The sequence below is a fragment of the Ceratotherium simum genome, chromosome 32 (assembly GCF_057802395.1).
Source record: "Ceratotherium simum simum isolate JZ-2026a chromosome 32, ASM5780239v1, whole genome shotgun sequence".
Lineage (NCBI taxonomy): Eukaryota > Metazoa > Chordata > Mammalia > Perissodactyla > Rhinocerotidae > Ceratotherium > Ceratotherium simum.
Window position 1 is genome coordinate 1,506,695 of NC_141931.1, and position 24,648 is coordinate 1,531,342.

Consider the following 24,648-nt stretch of genomic DNA (forward strand, 5'->3'; position numbering starts at 1 on the left):
ATCCTGTGGTAAAGGCCCAGGTAGCCCAGTTACCTTCTGCGCTCTGTAAGGAGGGTGTTGAACACCACCTCTCTAATGAATAGCTGTACTTTTATAATGGTAACGCTTCCTAACAAACGATGCGTGCTACGTGGGCATTCCAAGCGTTGACTATACACTTGCAAACCTCAAGCTTTTGGAAAACATCTTCAGCTTAAGAATCACTTCCATTTGTACCTATACAGATACTTTCACATCTAAGACACTGACACATTTGGTCCAAATATTCTTAGAGGCAATGTTTAATTGTCAGGAATACATCACAGCATTTTTTGGAGCTTTCTTCACCTGGGCAAGCTACAAATCAAGACTTAAATTTCTAAACCTCAATTTCAAGAAACCCACACTGCCATTTCCTTATTCCAGCAGTGCGTGCTCAAGAAAGTGACTCTTGAAATCAAATAATTTAAATGGGTTCATCCCAAAATATTTTTTCCTTAAGAGTGTAACAATGCAACACAGATGCAACACACAGAGGGGCTTCTTCCCCCAAAATTTTCTACAAAAGATGTCCTTGAATACCAGAGCCCTGAATCAAACATCCATTCTGTTCACTGCATACCTCAGCAGGTTGTCAAGCTGTAGCTGATGAAATTTCACAAGGTCCACAAAAATACAACATGGCACTGAGCACTCAAACCACGCCATGAACCTCTTAACCCACCCATCAATGCACTACTTATCCTGACTGATGCTAACTTTGCAGAGACAAGGAGTTTACCAAATATAATCAAAATATATTTAATAACTTCTCCCTTTCTGCCCACCAAGGACAGAAGCATCCATCCACAGAAAAGAACTTGCTTATAAAATGTGTTAAACGCTACATTCACAGTTCTGCAACATACAGTCCTTATTACACATGAACTCCCATGCCAAGTCTTTCCTCTTCATCCTCCTCAGAGTCAGAAGGTCTATAATCAGAGGTGTCCAAAATAGAAATGACTTGCATTTCACCAACCAACTAAGATTTCTGCAAGGTTCACAAAACAAACTGGCAAGGATGTAATTGCAGTTGCTAACAATTATCTTCAGTGTATTCCAGCTGTACTGCTCTCAGTGCCAGGGGCCAGCTGACAAGCCAAGCTGATGCATCTGTGCCGAGCACGGCATTCACATCTATCACACCGAATGAAGCCCACTGTATGTCCTAAGTAGGGGATAAAGAGCACAAACAATGACCCAGGAATCAGAATTACATATCCTAGGTAATGCATCTACAGAGTAATGAAGCCAGGTTGAGGTAGTTTTTTATGAAAGTAGTATAAACAAGGGAGACGAGAAACTTAGCCCAGAGATGTTACCACTGCCCAAACATTTTAGAACTCCCTTTTTAGACCTGCCTTTCAATCCAATTTTCGAGCCCTACTGAAAAACAAAAAACAAAACGAAAGTTTTCTTTACTTTCTATACAAAATCAAAACTAACGTATAGAATGTCAATATTCTGACAAAGGTGAATAAGAAAAGATTTCAAGGTTTTCCACCACAGTATTTAAAAGCGACCTTCTGGCAAGGCAACAGAGATGCCCAGAGTGTAGGAATTTGGAGCTGACCAATCCCTGAGATGACCTCTTTATCAGAGTCACCAAGAGACCTTTCAGGCAAAATCTTGCTGATCTGAGGAATCTGCCAATTCGTGTGCTGTCAAACTGACAACACTCAATTTTAGCTTTAGCACATCCCTTTTCTCCAAGCTGGCAGATAGCAAAAAAAAAAAGCCCCTAGAAGAAGTAAGGGAAGAAAGCCATAGGAAACAGATTCAAACATCATAAGTGACCGAGAAAGGGAAAGGAGAGCAAGTTAGCTGTCTTCCGAGCTCTCTGCAACTGTGCATCTAGCCCGTTAGACTCTTTCTGGAAAGAAACGGGCAAAAACAGCCCTCAATACTTGCTTAGGGCTGCTTGAGCTCATTTTTCAGCTCATCAATTATCCTTATTTAAAGCAGTGTTTTAATACAATAAAGCACATTTATGCATGCCTCAAAACCTTATTCTTTGAAAAAGAAAAACAAGTCCTGGCTTCAGCTTCCATCTAAGGGCACATGCTGACATTCCCAGGAGTGTGGCTCCCATGACACAGCCAGCAAACTGCCTGGGTGGGCTCTGTTACCCCCAGGAGTCAGGGAAAGCCTTTTCAAATCCTCATCCCACTGCTCACTGCATGGCATCACGATGCAACCTTGGAAAGATGCAACCCAGAAGAGCAATAAATGCTAGAAAGAGGAGTATTTCTATTCCAAATTCTACTCCAGCAAGCTTCCCATTCAAGGGTCACAGAGCTCTGTACAACCTCATCCCACCCAGCTCTAAAATTCCAGTTATCCTTCTGGTTCCTGAATACTGCACTGATGTACTGATGATATCAGGATGAGCCCCGCGGGCTTCTAGCTTCTCTGGCTATGGAAAGTTCAAACACAGTTTGCTGTAGATCTTGGAACATATTTCATATTCAATACAAGAAAATCAACATGTGTGCTATGTTCATAACGACATACATTCATCTAGTACTTTTTGGTTTATTAAGCATTTTAGCCTCATTTTGATCCTCATTTTAGGTACATCAGGGCACAAGGCAAGGCAATATGTTTAAGGACATTTTTTTTAAGCAGAGAGGAGAGTGAGGCTCAGCAGGACGGAGGTCCCACAGGAAAGGCAGAGCCACATCTGGAAGACAGGTCTCCTGACTCCTGGGCTCCTGCTCTTCACCCTCCACTGCACCTCACAGAGCTAGAGGCACATCCTGCAAACCCCAAGGTGAGCCACCCTGAATTGACCCTCCATGAACCTCTCCCTTCTCCTTCAGGAAAGGTAGGCTAGAATAAGGCCAGGTCGCAGAGCAAAGAGAGGAAACGGTCTCTTGACCAAGACTCTGAGCAACAAAGTACTCAACACTTCAAGATGACGCACAACACTGCAGGGAATGTGAACACTCTCCCTCCTTCCAGCCATGAGCTTAAAATGGTAATGAAAGCAGGAGAGGCTGACATCAACTGCTGGTACCAGGGACTTACCCTGCTGCCTCAATGTTGAATCATGAAAGCACTCATACTTTGAAGTATGACAGGTATGATATTGTCAATAGTGCTCTTGTCAAAAATACCAAACCCTGCTTCCTTAAAGTAAGCCCAACACGACACGCTTGGTGCCGAATCTCTCTCCCTGAGAGATGAAAACAGAATTTCAAAGCCACCCACACGGCTTGCCTCTCGGTATTGTTTTCCTTTTGGTTCTGCCCTTTCCTGGATAGGAATGGATTTGATTTCTGTGTTAGTTTCACCTAGCCAGAAACGTGAAAGCAATTCATCTCCTTAAGATGATAGACAATCAGCTTTGCAGAAAAGGGTGAGAAAGTCTACCATTCCACAAAATTATTTAATCTTCACTCCTCTCAAAAAGCAGGCAGAAAAGTGAAAATCCTAATCACAACATATTGCTGGCCAGGAGCTTACTGGCAGTGACTATGTCTCTTAAAGCCGGCGAGCCAGGCTCGGGGAGGGTGGGATTCTAGACACAGATCCTCCCTCATCAGCTGCCACAGGGCAGCTGAGCTGGGAGCTCTAGAAAGTGACAGCGGAGTGACACCCCAACTCTGCCACTAACCGGTTGTGGAACGTGAGCAAATTTCTTAACCTTTAAGGCTCAATCTCTTCTCCTGTAAAATGGGGATAACAATGTGAAGATTAAAAAAGATAATATAGGTCAAGTAACGGGCACAGTACTCAGCCCGAAGTTAACACTCAGTAAATCCTGCTACCGCTGTCCACGATCTGCGTGACCTGGGCAGGAGACTGTACCTCGCCAAGATTCAGCTTCCTTATCCGTAAACTGAGGTGTGGGAGCAAATGACCCCCCGATTCTAAATATGAGAGGAAAGGAAGATAAGGCAGAGGAGAGGAGGTCATGGCCTCACCATCCAAGCTCTGGAGGATGGCGCTCTCAGCAAACCTTTAAGTGCACCTCGCTACTCTGCTAACAGGCAGTCGGTCCATGCTCGGTCCGAGTGTCTTCACGAATCTTGCAGGCAGCATGGCTAAAAATTCTTAGCCTGCAATGAAAGTCCATAGGCATGGTTTTGCCCATCAGGCTGAAAATGTTAAAATGGGATGGAGACTCAAGAAAAAGAACGCCGAAGAGACGAGGTTAACTAGGTTATAGATACCCAAAGAAACCAAGAGCAGTAATTCAAGCTACTACTACAACAGGCATTTAGATTTTAAATTGCTCCTCTGTCTCCCTACCCTTGTAAAAGAGTGTACTCTTTCCAGTCATCCTTCCCCTACCCAGGAGGAGCCCCTAGGCTGCTGCTTCTCTGGATATGGGAAGTGCAAACACCGTTTCCTGTATAATCCAGTTTATTTCAGGAAAATCAACATGAGTGGCTAGGTTCATAATTGCATATGTTCATCTAGTAGTTTGGGGATTATTAAGCATTTTAGCCTCATTTTGATCCTTAAGGAAGTAAGGCCATGGCTCAAGCCATTCATCTGAAGAGACAAGGAAAAAAGACCAAACATCACATAGTTACAGATTTCCACTAGCCGTGGTTTCCTTTCAGTTTGGGTGTGTTTTTTTTTTTCTTTTGTTATGCTTTAAAGCTTTCTTAAGTTTCATTTTCAAGACTTCAATCTATCTTCCACCTCTCAGGTTAAAATGCAAACAAAACCAAAAGTTTCACATCCACTCGACTTTCATTAATTACAAGTCTTGTTCATTCTCTACCTCCTCCTGCTTCGTCTCATTCAATAAATACACATGATGATGCTGACTCCAATGTCCTTAAGCAGCTGGGTTCGCCTGTTCACTCAACAAACATTTACAGAGTGTCTTTAAGGTATCAGGCACTATTCTAGATACTTGGCTTCTTCAATAAACAAAACAAAAAATATTCTATTGGAACTTACATGCTAGTAACTATAAACAGTTATTATTATATATGTATATACTAATATAGTATATTATAGGTGATATGGAATAAAGAAACAGCATTGCAGAAAATGCATACTAGGATTGCTGAGGGGGCAGCAGGAGAGATGTTAAATGGGGCAACTGGGAAGGCCTCACTGAAAAGGTGACACTTGAACCAAAACTGAAGGCGGTGAGGGAGTTAGCCCAGAGGATACACGAAGAAGAGCACTCCAGGCAGAGGGACAGAGCAAAGGCCCTGGGGTGAGAGCATATCTAGTGTGTTCAAGGAACAGCCTCAAAGGACGCCAGTGTGGCTGGAATGAGCTAGTGAGTGGGTGAGTGGGGAGGGCAGGCAGATCACAAAGGGCCCTGGAGTCCACCAGAAGGACTCCACTGTGGAAGCTCACTATAAGGCTTTCTCACTCAATGTGAACTAAGGAGTCACTGCAGTTTTTGAGCAGAGGAGTGACGTGTTCAAGTTTTTAAAAGGATCTCCCCGCAGCTGCTGTGTTGAGAAGAGACTGCAGTGGGCAGGGTAGACGCAGGGAGAGCAGTGAGGCTGGCAGAGACGACGGCTGCTGAGATCAGAAGGGCAGCAGGACAGGTTGTAGGAAGTGGTCAGACTCTGGATCTAGTCTGAACGTAGAGAGTCACGCTTTTCTAGCGGATTGGACACGGGATGAGGGAGAAATTGGGTTGCCAAGGACGACGGCTGATCTACAAAAGAAGAAGTTGCTATCAATCATTTTGAGACAAAACCCCAAACTGACACTACGGTACACGTTACAGATATCCCTATTTATTTGGTCTCATCGAATCTTAAATTCTCTTTAGTCCATCTCTCTTTTTCTCCTCCCACAGAAACAATCTAATCAGGGCAGTCAGCCTGTTGCGGATAGCGAAGTTCCTTCTCAGAGAAACTACAGATATGACCGCAGTGACAAACACCCTACCCCAGAAGCAGCCCCAGACTAGTTAACGTTTGATGGCTAGTCAAGCAACAACAGTTTCCATTTATCATTTACTGGCTGTATGACTTTGGGCAAGTCATTTCTCCTCTCTCTGCCTCATTCCTTTGTCTTAAAGTAAGGATACTACTACTCGTAGGGTTATTGTGAGTACTAAATGAAGAGATATCCAGCACCAAGAGCAGCAGCTGGCACAGAGTGGACAATATATAAGGGCTGCAACTGTTACTATCATCGCTGTTAAATGCTTTTGTTACTTCTCAATCTTGGAATGATTTTATGAGAAATAATACCTGGGGAGCTGAGGAGTCTAATATAAATCTTAAAAACATGAACAACCTAACACTAAGGTACCCTAAGTACAAAGACAGGGCAAGTTGCCAGTAGGTGTCATGGAAGCCTAACTGCCCTAGCTCAGTCATGGAAATTCTACAGAACAAACATCACCCACTGTGTGTCTGGGCATGAAACACGGCTACATACCTCATGTCTCTGTGATTTTAACAAACTGACCTATCACGATTCAGGAAAGAGTAGCATCAACACAGACATTTTAACTCTGTCCTTGATTATGAGCCTCTGAGTGCAGAAGAACAGAACAGCCTCTTGAGGAGGCATGTACATTGGAGGCAGGTGAGGTAAAGGATAACTTACTTGCCAATTAGACTGAAAAGGTATAAGTTGAGAAAAATATCTCATATAGTGAAATCTACTACTGAAAACTGCTTCTCTGACCTTTCAATTCTAGTTGTCTGGGATGTTTTCCAGGATACAAGAAAGATGGTATTTGAGCACTTCAGCTTTTGTTACAGACTAGAATCAAGAATCAAGGATTCTTGAGATGTAGTTTGAAAATGTTTACTAATCATCTAACAATCAAAATAACTCAGAAATTAAAATATAGATATATATCTATATACTATTTAAACAAATCTGTTCGCTTCTCCCAGCCTGACACTGAATGAATTTCCACCGACAATGTCCCTGAACAACAGGTAACACTTCCAAGACATACCCAGCTAGTGATTCTCAACCCTGGCTGTATCCTACCTGGAGAGCTTTAAACATACTAATGCCAAGGCCTAGCCCTAGATTTCTGGTCTAATTGAAACCAACGTTGAGAATTGCTGGATGGGTAAATCCTAGAAGAGTTACTTAACGAATTTGGGAGAGAGAGAGAGAAAACATTCCTTGAATGGTGAATCAGTATTTCCAGGTTTAAACTAGCATTCATCTGAACTGGGTTCTGGGGTGAAAGGATACTACAGCCTAGATTAGAAATCCTCTTAACCTGCCCTATAGTCTCTTTAACTATCCTGCATCTCCAAAACAAGAGTTGGTAGACTTCCAAATGTTTTCTCAAAAATGATTGATGACCAAAACTTAGATTTCTTTCAAATGAAAGAACACACAATACTATTCTATTTTTCTCTGGCAAAATCCTTCTAATCCTTAGTGCCATACAGCTGGTTACAATTACTTTTTTTTCCCTGTTTTCTTACTATAGTCAATAACATCCTGCAGCCTGGCTCTAAGAAATGTGATGCTTCCTTTTCGTATTTTTTAAATCCAGTATTTAAACCTAAAGCCTCTACCCAGTATTCATGCCCAACATAAAGGAGAAATTATTTTCAAATGTTTTTGCCTGTCAACATTGTATAGGACTGGGTAATGGCTTTCTATAATAACCTCATTTATTCATGCATTCTTTTAAAATACTATACTTAAGTCTTTTTTATATGCTAGACACTTCTTTCAGGTGCTTGGAACTACAGCAGTGATCAAAACAGATCTGGCCTTAATATCCTTCTAGATGCCTTTAAGTGCATGAATTTAAAAATAAAGCATGGCTGTAGTTCAAAAACATCTAAAGAGTAGGTTAAGATAATGGAAGTCTAAAATAACAACACTAGAAAAGTCATACCAAACCATAACTTACTAAGCGCCTACTACAAACCAAATGTTGTGTCAGTCTCTTCATATATGGTACTCATTTAATAAAGGTGCTGTCCTATAGAGATACAATTACTATTCAGAAGAAATTAAAGGAGGCCAAACAATGAAAAAACTCTTTCCTTTAGTAGAGTTTAAATTTGGCTTTCCACCTAAAGTCAGAGGAAATGCTCCATCCTAAAGTTAACAACAATGAATTATGATCAAGTTGTGTCAATGCATTCATACGACATTCAGGTTAGTTCAATTACATCAACTGTGAGAAGATTTGGGGGTTACAAAAAGAAAAATCAAGTTGTCATAAAAATATATTTCCAATTTCAAATTTTTTAAAGTTGGGAATTATGTAAACTGTATTTCAGGCATGATGCATAAACTACCCATCTGTAGATATTCAGTCACGTAGCTTATTGATATAACAGTACTAATAAAGATACTCTAAGACCAATAAAGTAAATAAACATTACTAGGTGCAGTGATCAGTCCGTTAAGTTCCTTTACAAACACTAGTCCGAACCAAAAGTCACTCAGCTCAGAAATTCACAGGACTGTAATTCGGTTCTAAGCAAAAACGAGGTGACTCAACCAAAAGCTGTCTCCAAACCATTCTGATAATACTCTAAAGAAATTTTTTAAAAGCATTCAGGTGAGGCTATTTGCCTCCAATCTCTCAACCTCCCAAAAATCCTTTTTTTTTTTTTCGTTTTTAACGGAAATGGGGGTGGAGGACAGCCAAGTGGGGTCAATTTGTAAGTTTCCGGGGCGCTGACACAGGCCAACCCTGCTCTCCAACTCTAGGTAGAGACTGTGATTCCAAAATGGGAATTCGCTCCTCAGTTATGCCAAGGATAATCCATCCCCTTTGCCTTTTAAAGGGCAGACTAGCTCACCCTTCTCGCGCATAACTCGGCTGTGGCTGTGATCAGATAAACAGAGCCTGGAACCGGGACCCCGGCCGCCCCCGCCCCGGCGCCGGCCACTCGCCCCGTCCCCTCCGACCCTCACCCGCGGTTCTCCCGGGCCGCCGGCCGGCCGAGTCCCCCCGCCGCTCCCTCGGGGGTCCAAGCCAGGGGCCAGGGGCGGCCGGGGGCCGAGCGCCCCGGGACGGGGCCGGAGCCGGCTGAGAAAGCGAAAGAGCCGGGCCGGGGCGCGGGGTCAGGAGGGCGCGGCGGCCCCGGCCCGCCCGCCCGCGCTCACCGTCGATGTTCTCCCGGTCGCTGATGTGCTGCAGGTTGCAGCCCGTGTCCTCGCGGCTCAGGTCCGTGTCGGCCCGGTAGGACTCCAGCCGGGAGTGGGCATTCCTGCGGAGCTTGGGGCTGGACGACACGCAGCACGAGGTAGTGTTCCCCATCTTCGGCGGCCCCCGGCTCCAGCGGCGCTCGCCTTCCTCCGCGGCCGGGCGCGGGGCGCGGGCGGCGGGGGCGTGGAGGGGAGGCCCGCCCGCCCGCCCGCCGCCGCGGGAGGGGCGGAAGCCGCGGCCGGCCCCGGGTCAGCAGCGGCGGCGGCGGCGGGGCCTCGCCATGGGCGGCGGCGGCGGCGGCGATGAGCGGGCGGCGGCCCTGGCTCCCTCGGCCTCCGCGCGCCCGCCCTGCCCGGGGCCTGTCCGCGCGAGGAGCGCCCGGTCCGCGCGAGTGCGGCCGCGAGCCCCGCTCAGCCCGCCGCGGCCATGGCGGGCGGCGCCGCGCAGGCCGCCTCCCCGCGCTTCCCGGCCGGCGCCCGGCCCCGGCGGCGGCGACGCCTCGGTGAGAGGTTCCGGTTCAGGCGGCGGGCGCGGGTCCGCGCGGGCGGGCGGGCGTGGCGCGGCCCTGGGCCCGGCGCGGTGCGGCCGCGAGGATGCTCGCCCTCCCGCCCCGGCGCCGCCCCGCCCCGCCCGGCGCCGCCTCTTCCCGCTGCCCTGGAAGCAGATGGGCGGGCGCCGCGCAGGGGGGCCCGGCGTCTCGGTGCCCTCCCCGGTCTCCGCGGCCACCCCGGCTCGACGCTGTGACGAGAGCGGCGTGCGCCCCGCGCGCGGGGCCGGGGCCGGGGCCGGGGCCGGGGCCGGCGCCGGGCGGCCTGGGGGCGCCGAGCCTCGCCTGCCGCTCCCGGGAGGGGCTGTTTTTTCTTTTTTCTCTTAAACGTTTTAAAGGAAGCCGGACGTTGACTGGGAGTTCTCGCTTCTGCTTTGAGCTTTGCCGAGGACTTGACGGGGCCCTTGTTTTAACCCTGGAGTAAATCTTGGGGCCCTGGGCTCCTGGGATGTCGACTTAGCTGCAGTGTTTTGAGTTCCTTGGAGGTTCATGTGAGGTGGAGACAGGTAACTTAGCGTCAGCTGTCCTTGTTTGCTTTTAAAATGCTGTCGGGGTTGTCGGGCCGGGAGCGGTCTGAACTGAGGCCACTTAACTGAGGGAAAGGACGCGACGGGGCCTGGCTCGTGGGGGATCCTCAGAAAATCGTGGGTTCCCCTTCCCTCCCGACGCCCCCGCGCCCGCCATGCTCGGCCGGGAGGACTGTTGGCTCCCGCCTGCCTTGGGAAGAGTGTAAGGTGGCGGAAACGACCTGTCCCCCCTTTCCACATGGTCACTGAGGGAGTCATGAGGAGGGGCTCTGGGGAGGGGGCGTTTGAACACGACAGACCCGGTACATTCCCCTTAATTGTAAGTATAGGGAAGCTGAGGTCCAGAAAGATGAAGTGCCTTGATGGACCCAAGGCCTCAGGCCTGGTGTGGCGACAGGCGCGGGGAGAAAGGAGTGAGGGAATGGTGTGTGTCGAGCGTCAGCGGTGTGGAGGTGTCTTGCCAGAGGCTTCATACACGGTACTTCCGTTGATTCTTGACATGCCTCCTTTCTGTCACTGTGCTCTCCCTCTGTCCGACGGGAGTGTTTATGCATCTATGAGTCCGTATTTTAACAAGCTCCACGACCTGAACCGCAGTAACGCCCTTCGGTGGGCTAAGTGGTGGGCGTCCTTGAACACAGGTACAGGGCAGCGCAGTGCTGATGCGGACCAGACAGGGGAAACGCGAAGGAAGTTCCCGAGAACTGCGGCCCGGAAGAGGCGGGGAGGTAGCGGACAGACAAAATAATGCGGTCTGTCATTGCTGCAGGGAAGTTTGGTTGGGGCGGAACTGCAAGTCCGGGAATGTGTGGACTCAGATTTTCAGGGCTGCGGTGTGTGGGTAAGATGGCTGAGGAGCCGAGAGGGGTGACCCGATCGTCTGCTCTGATTGCTGTCCTGTAATTTGGGCGCTATAAGCATCCAATCACCGAACATACCTACGCCGGCGCATTGTCATTTTTATTTCATCATAATATTTGTGTTAATGATATAATTTGAAGGGCTTACCGGGAGAGACAGCATGGCACTTGTGGCGGGTCATCGGGCAGTGTTAACTGGAAAGAGCATCTGGAGGTGAGGGAAGACGCGACTGGGGGTAAGGGTAGCCACAGACTTGCCAGAGGAGGGGACCCCCGCTGGTCTGCAGGGACTTTTCTGTCCCCCCACCACACCCACCCCCTCTTTGAAGTTCCTGCCATGTTCCCTTTAGGAATGTACCTGTTGGGTTTTTCAGGAGTGTGACTTTTGTTTTTTTTTTGTTTTTTTTTTTTTTTTAAAGATTTTATTTATTTATTTTTTCCCCCCAAAGCCCCAGTAGATAGTTGTGTGTCATAGCTGCACATCCTTCTAGTTGCTGTATGTGGGACGCGGCCTCAGCATGGCCGGAGAAGCATTGCGTCGGTGCGAGCCCGGGATCCGAACCCGGGTCGCCAGCAGTGGAGCGCACTCACTTAACCACCAAGCCACGGGGCCGGCCCTGGGAGTGTGACTTTTGGTCAACAGGCCTGGGGGGTGGAGATAAGTGCTGAAGCCTCGCCGGTGATTTACCTGGGTGCCAACCCCCCACCCCACCCCACCCCACCCCCTGTACACGTACACACACACTTCAGAGTCCTCCAGGTAGAGATGCGTCCTGCTTGACACACAGTGATATTTTAGGAAAGGCTGCAGAAGCAGTGTGATGCCAGGATGATAATGGACGGTGTCATTTATGGAACACCGGCTAGATGCTGACCATTTCTTAACATCTAATCCTATGCTGTTATCTCCCATTTTACAAATAAAGACACTTTAATTCTGATAATTAAATCCGTCTAAAGTCAGATTACTGAGAAATGGCCTACCTGGGGATTTGAACCTTGGTTCCCATTACAAAGTCTGTGAGGCACCCTCTCAGCTGCCCCCACCGCCAGGTGTCACTGAACAGAGGGGAGCAGGGAAGCAAATTAGAGTAACGAGAGAAGAAATCCACAAATGTTTTGAGTGGAAAAGAGACAAGTGTTGCTTCTCTCCTCTTCTCTTTTCTGTTCTCTTTCTGAGAGACTGCTTAGGACTGGTTCCAGACTTGAAGAAGAGAGGGGAGCCTTTTTATTTCTGTGGGGCCCAGCCCTCCTGACCACAGTGAGTAGATAGGCAGCAAGGTCGAAGAGAGACGTTCCGCAAAAATACCATGTGCATTTAGTCACAGCATCTCCGAGACTGTATCACGTGGAAATGTGAATGCAGGGACCCTTCCTCAGTGTGCATCTAGCCCAGGATTGGGGCTGGTGGGGAGAGGGAAGCTGTCCTCAAAACGGTCAGCCTGCTCAGAAAGACTCAACCTGATCTACTCATACCTCAGCCTGCTCTTTGAGCAGCAAGAAACATCTGGGAATAATTTTCCTTCATCTTTCTTCACAATCACGCTTTGAGATTTTGGTTATTGTAAAGAGGTAAATATGGAACTTGTGCGAACTAGCTAAGGCAGTGCTCTTCAAACTTTTCTTTTTAGCAGTCATAGCTTTTTTTAAAACAAAATTTTCAATGGAATCAAAATATTTAAAACGTATAAGCAATATCAGTATTAATTTATAAGATCTACTTATAGAAACAAATCAATGAGAATAGGCTGCCTTCGGGCCGGCCCCGTGGCTTAGCAGTTGAGTGCGCGCACTTCGCTACTGGCAGCCCAGGTTCAGATCCTGGGCGCGCACCAACGCACCACTTTTCCGGCCATGCTGAGGCCACGTCCCACATACAGCAACTAGAAGGATGTGCAACTATGACGTACAACTATCTACTGGGGCTTTGGGGAAAAAAAAGGAGGAGGATTGGCAATAGATGTTAGCTCAGAGCCGGTCTTCCTCAGCAAAAAGAGGAGGATTAGCATGGATGTTAGCTCAGGGCTGATCTTCCTCACAAAAAAATTTAAAAAAAAGAGAGAATAGGCTGGCTTCATTGAATCAGGGGGAGCATAATCACAGTCTTCCTTCAGCCACACTCATATCCATGAAATATGAATCAGTCATCTGCACATCTCCCTAGAACTCAGAAAACACTGAGCCGTTAACCCAGGACCTGGACCTTTGCTCAAAAGAAGGAAAATGGGGGGCCTGGCTTGGTGGCATAGTGGTTAAGTTCGTACGCTCCGCTTTAGCAGCCTGGGGTTTGCGTGTTCAGATCCTGGGCGCAGACCTACCCACTGCTTGTCAGGCCATGCTGTACCAGGTGTCCCACATAAAGTGGAGAAAGATGGGCACGGATGTTAGCTCAGGGCCAATCTTCCTCCAAAAAAAAAAAGAAGGAAAATGGCTAGAGTTTCAGAAAAACCTACTCAGAGTGCCCTTTCCTCATCACCTGGTAGCCAGTTTCCTGTGTCAGTTACTTAAACACGTGTAGGCAGTTGTGGACTAACCAGGGCCTTTGTGTACCACCAGTGCTCCAGTGCTCTTCCTGCACCCCTCTTATTTTCCTGTGACTCCCCACCAAATGAGGCCTCCCTTTAGTCCTCAGTGTAAGCAGTCCACAGCATAACCAGCTATCGGGGAAGTAGTTACTTTGATAGCCACTTGACCTTGACTAATGTAGGTGATTCACTTATTGATAAAACATTTCTTGAAAGTGTACTGAGCCAGGCACCCTGGGGATACAAAAATGGATAAGAGATAGTTCTCACCCTAGAGAAACTCATAGTCCAGTAAGGTACACAGTCAAAAGATGAGATGATTGGAATAAATAGATGGTATTTATTCCTATGAAGTAAAGAATTATACCCAGAGATTCTGTAGGAATGAAAATTTCCAGAAGCAATTAAAGATGACTGGTAGATTTAAACACCAATGCCAAGTCTTTTGGACCAGAGTAACTGCCAGGAACATTGTGTTGAGAAGGATTCTGAGGTCATGTTCCAGCTCAAGAGGGAAGAACGCTGCCGTGAAGAAGGGAGGAGGAGAAGATGGCACTTGTGGCACACATTTCCTCTCCGTGAGTAAAACCCTCGTTTACAGAATAAATAACGAAAAGGGGGCAGCCACAGTCACTAGGTATCTGGGCGAAGGCCCACTTGGAAACTGTTTTCTCTGTCTCACCACTGAGAATTCACACTTGTCTCCGTGCTAAATAGCCTTAAGTACAATCTCTCTCTTGCCAGACTCCATCTTCTTGATCCCTCCTTGCTTACCAAGAACAGACATGGTAAATGTCTGTGTGGTCTCTGAGAGCTAGGATGTGCCTTTGATAAGGCGAATTCCAGCATCTCACAGGTCAGATTGGGAGAGGCAGCTGCTTCACTACCCAGTGTGTATTCTCCCATCTCCCTTAGTACCGGGCCCTCCATTTTGTGAGGGCCAGCAGTATGCCCACCTCAAAGACTACAGCTGGCCACGTGACTAAGTCTGGCCAATGACATGTGAGCAGAATCTTCCAGGAAAGCTCTCTGAAGAGGCTTCCTCTTTTCTGCTTCTTGGAATGTGGGCAGGGTGGCTGGAATTAGATCTAGCATGCACTTTTGAAAACCAGGTGACCTTAAAGATGGAAGCCATGAACTAAGGTAATGTCTCTGTACTCTTCTTTTACATGAGAAACTTGTATCAACCACTGTTATTTTGAACTACCAAGTTATTGATCTGGCCAGGATTTGATATTATCCTCTGATACAGTTTTATATATTCATGTTGTCAGTTTTCACTGATTGACCCCCAGATAATAGGAACTCCGATCTAGAACCATGGGGTACCCATATATACTTGGTTCCCCATAGTAGAAGCAGGTTGGAATGGGAAGATGCCACAGGCAGGCTCTGAAGCCAAGGTAGGATTTTGGTGGCAAAAGGAAGTTGTTCCTCGAAAAGGAAGATTAGTCCCTATGGAAATTAAAAGAATTAAATGCCTGATACATTATTTTAATACAGATCCTTCAATATTCCCAGAACTAGAGCCAAAGGTTCCTGTGAGAGGAAACCCATGAATATGCCCTGGTCTGTGTGCTGAAGATCCACCCGACCCAGGAAATTGAATCTCCTGGACCCTCTTCATGACTCCTCCACTGACTGGAAAAGGGGTGGGAACACTGTTTCTGCCACCTTAGACTCTTCCCAACACGGGCAAGGAGTCTTTCTACTCCAACATGGCTGGCATTGGTGGTGTTGGCAGGGAATTTACGGAATGTCTCCCACAACCCAGGCATCTTCACCCACCTTTATCTTAGTTAACTGGTCCCAGTTCAGACCCGGTTCCCAACGTGAAAAACCCAACAGCATTTTAAAAGTACAACAAGGATAGCTGATGAGTTGTGTTAACTTATTGCCTCCACCTCACATTTTTAACCTCCAAGGAACCCCAAACACTCTGCAGCTGTACTTCAACATGCAGATAGCCCTGGGGTCCCTGGGAACAGCTAGGTAGATCCTACTTAAGCAGGCAGTCCTGTCTTTAGTCTCTCATGGTTTTTAAAATAAAAACTCCCCTTTGCCTAGCATTCAAGCCACCTTCTGTCCAGCCCATCAGAACTGCTCACAGTGCGCCCTCCAGCCTGCTGTTCTGGCACCTCCCTTTCCTCCTGTCACCCCATCCCTCTGAAGCCCCTTCCTGCACCCCTGCCCCAGCTCCACATGCGTTTAGTCCCGCTTATCCTCCAAGGCCCCGCACAAGCGCCGCTTTCTCTCAGCCCCTCGTGCTGGAGATTGTAAGCTCACACAGATTTTATCTAAAGCCGTTTCTCGCTTCCTACTTTTGTTGTTGTGCATGAATTTGTTTTATCTTACCTGCTACACTGTCAGCTCCTACAGGGCCCCCCTGCCTGCTTCCCTCTGCCACAGCGCCTGGCACCTGGGAGGCACCCAGGACTATTTGTCACCTAAATGAGAGGTTAGACAAGTACCTGAACAGGCTCCTTCTTTTACCCCCTCAGACTTCTGCTAATTTTCTTTCTCTCCTTCCTTTATTTTGAGCAAGAGAAGGACAGAGAGTGAATTGGGGGCAGGGGACGAGGGTTGCTAATGATGATTGTAGAAAGCTAGAGTTTTCACTGATAATGTCTTTTACTATATGCTGAAATATTTGAGAAAATATTTTTCTCTTTATTCTTTGCATTGTGACGCTTTTGAGATTCATAGAGATCTGTTGACAATAAATAGTGTTTATTACCTTTTATGCTTTCTCTCGAATTTAATTAACTAGGAAAACGGCCCCTATGAAATGGAGTTGTACTTCTCAGAGCCTAGTTCTGTGTTGGGAAGAAAAACATTAGAGTGAGCATGTAATTCCTCAAGTTGTCCGCTTCAAAGGAGAGTCAGAATTCCACAGCTTAGGTTGCCATGCTTTATGTCTTTTTTTTTTTAACCTGAAAGCACCCAAAACCAGAAGAAAAATGTATATGCCGTGTATGTGTGTGTGCGCGGGCATGTGTGCACACGCAACGCATACGTGCTAAAAAGCTGTATTTGTTCAGCTGACAAATTTTGCCGGTTTGTCTAAATCAGTGGTTCTCAACCCCAGGGCAATTTGCCTGTGTCTAGAGACATTTTTTATTGTCGCCGCTGGGAAGGGGGTGCTACTGCATCTAGTGGGTAGAAGCCAGAGATGCTGCTAAACATCCTACAGTGCACAGGACAGCCCCCACGATAGGAATTGTACAGCCCGGAACGGCAGTAGTGCTAAGGTTGAGAAACCGTCTAAATCTGCCAGTTATTCACTTCAAATATGTCGTTCATTCTTTCCATCAGAATATATACATCCTTATACATAGCATCTGAAAGAAAATAACAGCAATTACACTCTATCGAGAATTCATTATCTAATTTAGTTTCCACTGAAAACTGTTTAAAAGGAAAAAGTAACACGTGTTTTTGAAAGAAAGAAAAGGTTTTAATTTTAAGTCACTTCTTAAGATTAACTTCCTGCAGAAGGGCTTTTTAGACAATAATTCTGGTTCCAATTTTTCCAAATCACTCTAGAAATATATATATATTATGTGAGCCTGGAAATCTGCCCAGTTGCAGATAAGCAGACCTATAACAGACTTTTCTTTCCTTAATCTAAGTGAGAATAAATCCATTAAGAGTTTAGAAGGCAAAGAGCCTTTGAGAACGTTGTTGAGATGATTGTGCAAGGCACAGACGAAACCACTGCCTTTATTCTATTTAGAGTTAGCGATAATGACATTTCCTTCATATTAGCTCTCATTCAGTGTTTTGTTAATATTTCCCCTTTTGGGGGAGGGTTTCCTTTGACCATTTGATCATTTTCCATATTTTTTTCTTTTACAATAATGGGATCATACTATGTATAAAATTTGATAGCCTCCATTTTTTTCTATATTATCATAAGTACTTTCCCATACCAGTTTACATTTTTAAAAAGTATAATGACTGCAAAATACATCATATAGATGGAACATAATTTATTTAACATTCCCCAATTATTGGACCTTTCATTTGTTTCTTTTCAGTATAATAAAAAACAATTCTAAGATGAGCATTTTTATTTACTGATCTTTTTCTGCATCTGCTTATTTCCATAAAAGGAATTGTTAAAATTGGAATTTCTGAGTCATTTTGACCAGATAGGAACATTTTAAAGTCTCTTGATAAGTGTTGCCATATAGTATTTTAGAAAGTTTATACCATTTACACAAATAATTGTTTCCTTATTGATATTCCAAGCTCAGAGAGGAGCTTTTGGCCATTCTGTGATCTGTAATTGGATAAGTCTCCATCGTCTCTAACAGCATTTTATACATACCTATATCACAGCATTTCTCAATATGTATTATTTTCTACCTGCATTTCTCCAAGGAAACTCTGAAGTGGAAAGCAGAATTTGTCTTATTCTTTATAGCCCCAGAACTGAGAACAGCAATGCCTACCAGACACCCTGCTCCTGAGAACGGGAACACCTTGAAGTGCATCAAGGCACTTCCCAGGTAGATCTCCAGAAGCAGTAACTGTCTCGATCTCAGCTTCCCTGTGGTGGGCCAGAATAATGTTTTGCACACCTAAGAGGGAAGCTGCATACCGTTAGAGAGCTGTATTAATCTAAATCCAGCCCTGACAACTCTTCAACATGTTGTTTTTCCAAGTTCCAGATTGCTTCAGTATGTCCTGTTACCATTTCTATTTTTCGTCTTGTCTAGCAGGTGAACTTACAGTGGATAATACCTGCAGTGTTTCTTCCTGATAATTTCACCTCACCCCAAGATGCTCAGGAGCCTGAGAAGTGACTACGTGACTATTACGAACCTCGTAGGAACTTCTTCCTGTTGCTTGGTTATTATCCTTCTGCATTTTCTGGGGACTTCACCTTGGCACAGTATGTGATACTAAGTGTTAATGAATGTTGGATAGTCACTGTATGATAAATGCCGAGAAAAACAAGGAGTGATGTAAAGAAAGAAGTGAAGATCTCTGTCTGCCTTTAGCCCAGTTCCATTTTTACACCACTCAGCACCAGCCCCAGGGATTGGGGTCTTCTGCATGAAAATAAGATCAATTCCATCACCTCTGACTAGCTCTTCTTGCTGTGGTCCTGGGCTGGAGATAGGCACCTCCCTCACTAGTGTGGCCTGAGGATGCACAGGCCCCCTGTGCTGGTGGTAACACCCTCACTGCCTAACAGGCTGCCTGACATCCCCAGTTGGCCATCCCTTGGGAATAATGCCTTGAAATTTCATTTCTTTTTTGATAAGTGAGATTTGGAATATTCACACGTTAAAATGTTACTGTTCTCGGGCCAGCCCCGTGGCTTAGTGGTTAAGTGTGCACGCTCTGCTACTGGCGGCCCGGGTTAGGAACCCCGGGCGTGCACCGACGCACCGCTTCTCCGGCCATGCTGAGGCCACGTCCCACATACAGCAACTAGAAGGATGTGCAACTATGACATACAACTATCTACTGGGGCTTTGGGGAAAAAAAGGAGGAGGACTGGCAATAGATGTTAGCTCAGAGCCGGTCTTCCTCAGCAAAAAGAGGAGGATTAGCATGGATGTTAGCTCAGGGCTGATCTTCCTCATAAAAAAAAAAAAAAAAGTTACCATTCTCTAATAGCACAGTACAAGTTAGTGTCCCTGATGAGCTGGAAGGATCACCTCTGAAGGCACTAAAGGAATGGTAGAACACCAGGCACGTCTTCACTCGATAAAAAAGGGGCTGGAGGAGAAGGAGCCCTGAGAGAACAAGACCTGCTCTGGGAGGGGTCCAGCGGGAGCCACTGTGGAGGGCCTGGGGCACTCAGAGGAAAACACGGGGCCCCAAGTGGCAGGGAGTCAGGTGAAAAACAGTCACATCTGTGTAGGGAAGACTCATACCTAAGACCTAAGACCCCCACTACCTTACCCTGCTCCCAAAATGTGTAGTTACCACCTTGCCTTGGGATGCTTCTGTGTATAGAGTGCTACACAGGAGAGAGGAGCGGGGTTTGGTCACCAATGTTCCATACTCTAAAGAGACATGTTGTAATGTTGTGAATGGAGTAGAAAAAAGACAAGATTTCTCAGGAAATAAAAACACTTCCACTCTTACTAACAGTTTTATCCACTCACAAATCTGTGTAACTGATTAAAAAGATATTTGAAAAGAATATTAATATTCATAGATGTTATTTTGGCAAAATATGCTAAAAATTACCACTTAATTTATAATAGTTAAAAATTGAATGCAAGCTAAATGCCCATGAAGTGAGGACTAGTTAAGTAAATTCTGCTACATACAATGGAATTTTATGAAGTCACAAAAATAAAGATGTCTATACATCCATACTTATTATTAGAGAAAGCCATAAGATATTGAGAGAAAAGGCAGATTACATAACTGAATGTATCATCTGATCCTACTTAGAAAAACTGTATATCCCTATGAATGTACATGCAAATAGATGTCTTTAGGGATATTCACAAATAGACTGTGTTAATAATGATCATCTTCAAAATGCAAAACTTAGTTGATTTGGTTTTCCTCTGTTGTTGTTTTTTTTTCCTTTAAATCTGTATCTTTCCAAAAGCAATAATGCATTTTCTCTCTCCAAAAAAGAATAGCCTAACTGAGTCCTATTACCTCAAATGCTTTTCTTCCCCCTCTGGTCTTTGTCTAAAACCATTGCCAGCTACAACAAGCAAGAATTGTAAAGAAGAATCCATGCCTATGATAGAACAGCATCCAAGCTGAAGGACACCTCGTCCATGGCTGTAACACCAGGAGACAAATGGAAGCAGTGCTTCTAATGCAGGAAAGTGCAACCTGGAAACTTGGCATTCTGGACAGAATTCTAGCTCTTGGACTAAAAGGCATCAGCTGGTACAACTTCTTGCCTTTGGGTACTGAACGTGTTATCCTCCATTTTATGTAACTCACTATAAAATTAGCTAATTATATGCTGCTACTTAAGCTGAGATACCTTCTGTCCAGTCACTTGGTTTCTGTCTTTTTGAGGGCCATGCCACCTCACTGCCACTCCCTCATCCCCTCTCTCCAGGGCTGTACTCTGAGTAGCTGAGTAGAGGGAACTATGTAAACATTATCTACCTGTGCCTTTTAATTATTAAAACATTTTAAAAGGCAAATCTCCAAACTGCAGACCATTGTCTTCTCCATTGAAAAGTATTTTCCAGGGCCGGCCCCGTGGCTTAGCGGTTAAGTGCGTGCGCTCCGCTGCCGGCGGCCCGGGTTCGGATCCCGGGTGCGCACCGAGGCACCACTCCTCCAGCCATGCTGGGGCCGCGTCCCACATACAGCAACTAGAAGGATGTGCAGCTATGACAGACAACTATGTACTGGGGCTTTGGGGGAAAAATAAATAAATAAAATCTTTAAAAAAAAAAAAAAAAAAAAAAAAGTATTTTCCAGGGGCCGGCCCCGTGGCATAGCTGTTAAGTGCGTGCGCTCCATGACTGGTGACCCGGTTGGGATCCCAGGCACCCACCGACGCACCACTCGTCAGCCCATGCTGTGGCAGCATCCCCCGTGAAGTGGAGGAAGATGGGCACAGATGTTAGCTCAGGACCGGTCTTCCTCAGCAAAAGGAGGAGGATTGGTATGGATGTTAGCTCAAGGCTGATCTTCCTCACAAAAAAAAAGAAAAAGAAAAGCATTTTCCAAAGGTCTAAACTTGAAAGATAACAAAAATTAAGTACATTTGGTGTACAAAGGGAGACTGAAAAAACTAAACCTCAAACCCAGCAAATAAGACTCAATTTCTTTTTTGTGTGTGTGTGTGAGGAAGATCAGCCCTGAGCTAACATCCGATGCCAATCCTCCTCTTTTTGCTGAGGAAGACCGGCCCTGAGCTAACATCCATGCCCATCTTCCTCCAGTTTACATGGGACACCACCACAGCATGGCTTGCCAAGCAGTGCGTCGGTGCGCAACCTGGAGGCGAATCTGCAAACCCCAGGCTGCCCCAGCGAGCGTGCACACTTAACCGCTTGCGCCACCAGGCCGGCCCCTCGATTTCTTTTAAGAAACCTCCACCTAGAAAGAGGACTCCCGCACTGCAGCGCAGAGCCTTGTCCTAAATGAGGTAATGAGAGGCTCGTGGTACCTGCTTTGTAAAGCCGGATGCAGCCTTGTTACTGCCAGCTCCAGAATCCAGGTGTCCCGCTCCTCCGCTACATCATCCACTCAGAAAATCACAGCAGCTGAGCTCTGTGAATTAAACAACATGATTGATCAACACTGATCTGAATTCCTACATTTCTACAAAATTACTAAACATTGAACTAACTTCGATTTGTAATGAAAGCCCTCTACAACAAAATAATTGAATAAATCCCTTTATTCAATGAGTCAATACAGCAGAATTACATCAACAAATACTTGGGTGTCTACTGTGGTCTCAAGGAGCTGAAGAAGCTTGGAAAAGAGTTTGTAAACATGGAAGAGTTTGTAAACAAACTGGGGAGGCTTAATGGGAAACTCATTTATTCAGAGCCAAAAATCCAAGACCAGTAAGGAGTTTTTTTTTAATTATAGAATGCTCTTTTTATGCCTAAAAAAAAAATAAAATAAGGTTGTGAGGTGAATCTGAAGAATAAAAGAAACATCAGACTATATTTAACAATGTTCTTCATAAAGAATATTTTGTTACAGTTTTAATTTTCTGAATAATAGTTGTGTGAGTTGATATATAGTCAACATTTTGAAGGCTACAATGACAACAGCCACTATCACCCCAGTCTCCCTCACGGAACCACTGGGGGAGATTTCAATTTTATGTGTCAACATACCATAAAAATGTAAAGAATTAGCTAAGCTGTATAAATAATAAATTATCTACAAAAGTCTGGGTTTTTTTATTTTTGTGAAGAAGATTGGCCCTGAGCTAACATCTGTTGCCAGTCTTCCTCTATTTTGTATGTGGACGCCACCACAGCATGGCTTGATGAGTGGTGTGTAGGTCGGTGCCAGGGATCTGAACCTGCAAAACCTGGGCCGCTGAAGCGGAGCATGTGAATGTAACCACTACGCCACCAGGCCGGCCCCTCTATAAAAGTTTTATATGGAAATATGAAGTTGACATGTTTAGCTATCCCAGTTCAGTCAAGATGACCAGAACAGTTTCAGAGAAGCAGAACTAGAATTTGATTTGAACTAAGAAAATTTAAACCTGTTTGTATTGGTAATGCCTCTTATTTCCCTTTCATTTTTTTAAAAATCAATTTTAATGAGGTATAGTTTACATAAAACAAAATACTTCCATTTTAATTATCAAAACATTTTGATGAGTTTTAACAATTTAATATACCAATGTAACCACCACCACCACAATCTAGAAAAAGAACATTTTCAAAAAAAAAAAAAGATACAGACCATTTTCATTACCCTCCAAATTCCCTTCTGCCCATCCAGGTCAATACTCCTCGACCTCAGGCAACCCCTGATCTGTTTTCTGTCATTATGGATCAAATTTGTCTTTTCTAAGGTTTCATAAAAATTTAATCAAATAGTATGTATAATACTCTTTTGTGTAAGTCTTCTTTTGCTCAGCGTAACGTTTTGAGATTCATCCGTGTTGTTGTGTGTATCAGTAGTTCATTTGTGTTGATCGCTGTGTAGTTTTCCAGTGTATGAATATACCACAGTTTGTTTATATACCACAAATGTCAATGGACATTTAAGTTGTTTCTAGTTTTTGTCTATTATAAATAAAGTCATTATGAGCATCCATGTGCAAGTCTTTGTGTGGATATGTTTTCTTTTCTCTTGGGCAGATATCTAGGGGTAAGACTGCTGGGTTGTATGATAAGTATATGTTTAACTTTATAAGAAACAACCAAACTGTTTTCCAAAGTACTGGCATCATTCTACATTCCCACCAGCAATGTATGAGAGCTGTAATTGCTCCACATTCTTACCAATACTTGGTATAATTGTTCTTTTTTAATTTTAACATTCTAATGGGTATGTAGTAGTATCTCACTGCAATTTTACTTTGCATTTCCCTGATAACTAGTGATGCTGATATATTTTTGTGTATGTTTTGGCTATTAATATATCTTGCCTTGTCAAGTGACTGTTCAGGTTTTTTGCCCAGTTTAATTAGGTTGTTGTCTTACTGAGTTGTAATAGTTCTTTATATATTCTGGATACAACTCCTTTGTCAGCTGTTTGTTTTGTGAATATCTTCTCCCACTCAGTGGTGTATCTTTTCATCTTTTGCAGCATTGTCCTTTGAAGGGCAGCAGTTTCAACTTTGTAAAAGTCTAATTTATCAGTATCTTCTTTTGTAGCTCTTGTGTTTTGTGTCCTAACTAAGAAATCTACTACTACCTCCAGGTCATGTAGATTTTCTCCTATGTTCCAGAAATTTTAAGTTATAAGTTTTACCTTTTAGCTTAGGTAAATGATCCAATTTGAGTTAATTTTGTACGTGAAGTAAGATAAGAATCAAGGTTCATTTTTTTCCCATATGGATATCCAGTTTTTCCTGCACCATTTGGTGAAAAGACTATCTTTTCCCCATTGAGTAACTGTAGCCCCTTTGTCAAAAATTATTTGACCATATATTCCGGTCCATTCCGGACTCTATTGTATTCCATTGATCCATATGTCTATCCTATACTAATGTAACTTTATAGTCAGTCTTGAATCTGATTAAGTATTCCAACTTTGGTCTTCTTTTTCAAAATTGTTTTGGTTATTCTAGGTCCTTTGTGTTTTTATATAAATTTTATAATAAGCTATAAAAGTGCCTGCTGGGATTTTGATTAGGATTGCATTGAATCTATGGAACAATTTGGAGAAAACTGACATCCTAACAATATTTAGTCTTCCAGTTCACAAACATGGTATATCTCTCCATTTATTTAGGTTTTCTTTAATTTTATTCAGAAATATTTTGTAGTTTTAGTTGTATAGGCCTTGCATGTGTTACCTTTATCCCTAAGTATATATAGTTCATGGTTTTGCTACTATAGTGAATGATATTGTTTTATTTCAATTTCCAACTGCTCATTGCTAATATATAGAAAGACAATAGATTTTTGTATATTAATCTTATACA

General features: G+C 44.6%; 1 protein-coding gene and 1 long non-coding RNA gene across 2 annotated transcripts in view; one reads left to right on the forward strand and one right to left on the reverse strand.

Annotated features, from left to right (window-relative positions):
* Positions 1–9,672, reverse strand: part of CCNY (cyclin Y) — a 213,668-nt gene extending 203,996 nt beyond the window's left edge. The window contains exon 1 of the mRNA XM_004425203.3: positions 9,064–9,672. Within this exon, the coding sequence (XP_004425260.1) occupies positions 9,064–9,217 (154 nt within the window). The 5' untranslated portion in view covers positions 9,218–9,672. The remainder of the gene's footprint in view (positions 1–9,063) is intronic.
* A 179-nt stretch (positions 9,673–9,851) lies between these two features.
* LOC147912936 (uncharacterized) lies at positions 9,852–23,319 on the forward strand. The gene is made up of 2 exons (XR_015549304.1): positions 9,852–10,159; positions 11,182–23,319. It is a non-coding gene; the product is annotated as an uncharacterized LOC147912936 (long non-coding RNA).
* Positions 23,320–24,648: the final 1,329 nt, after the last annotated feature.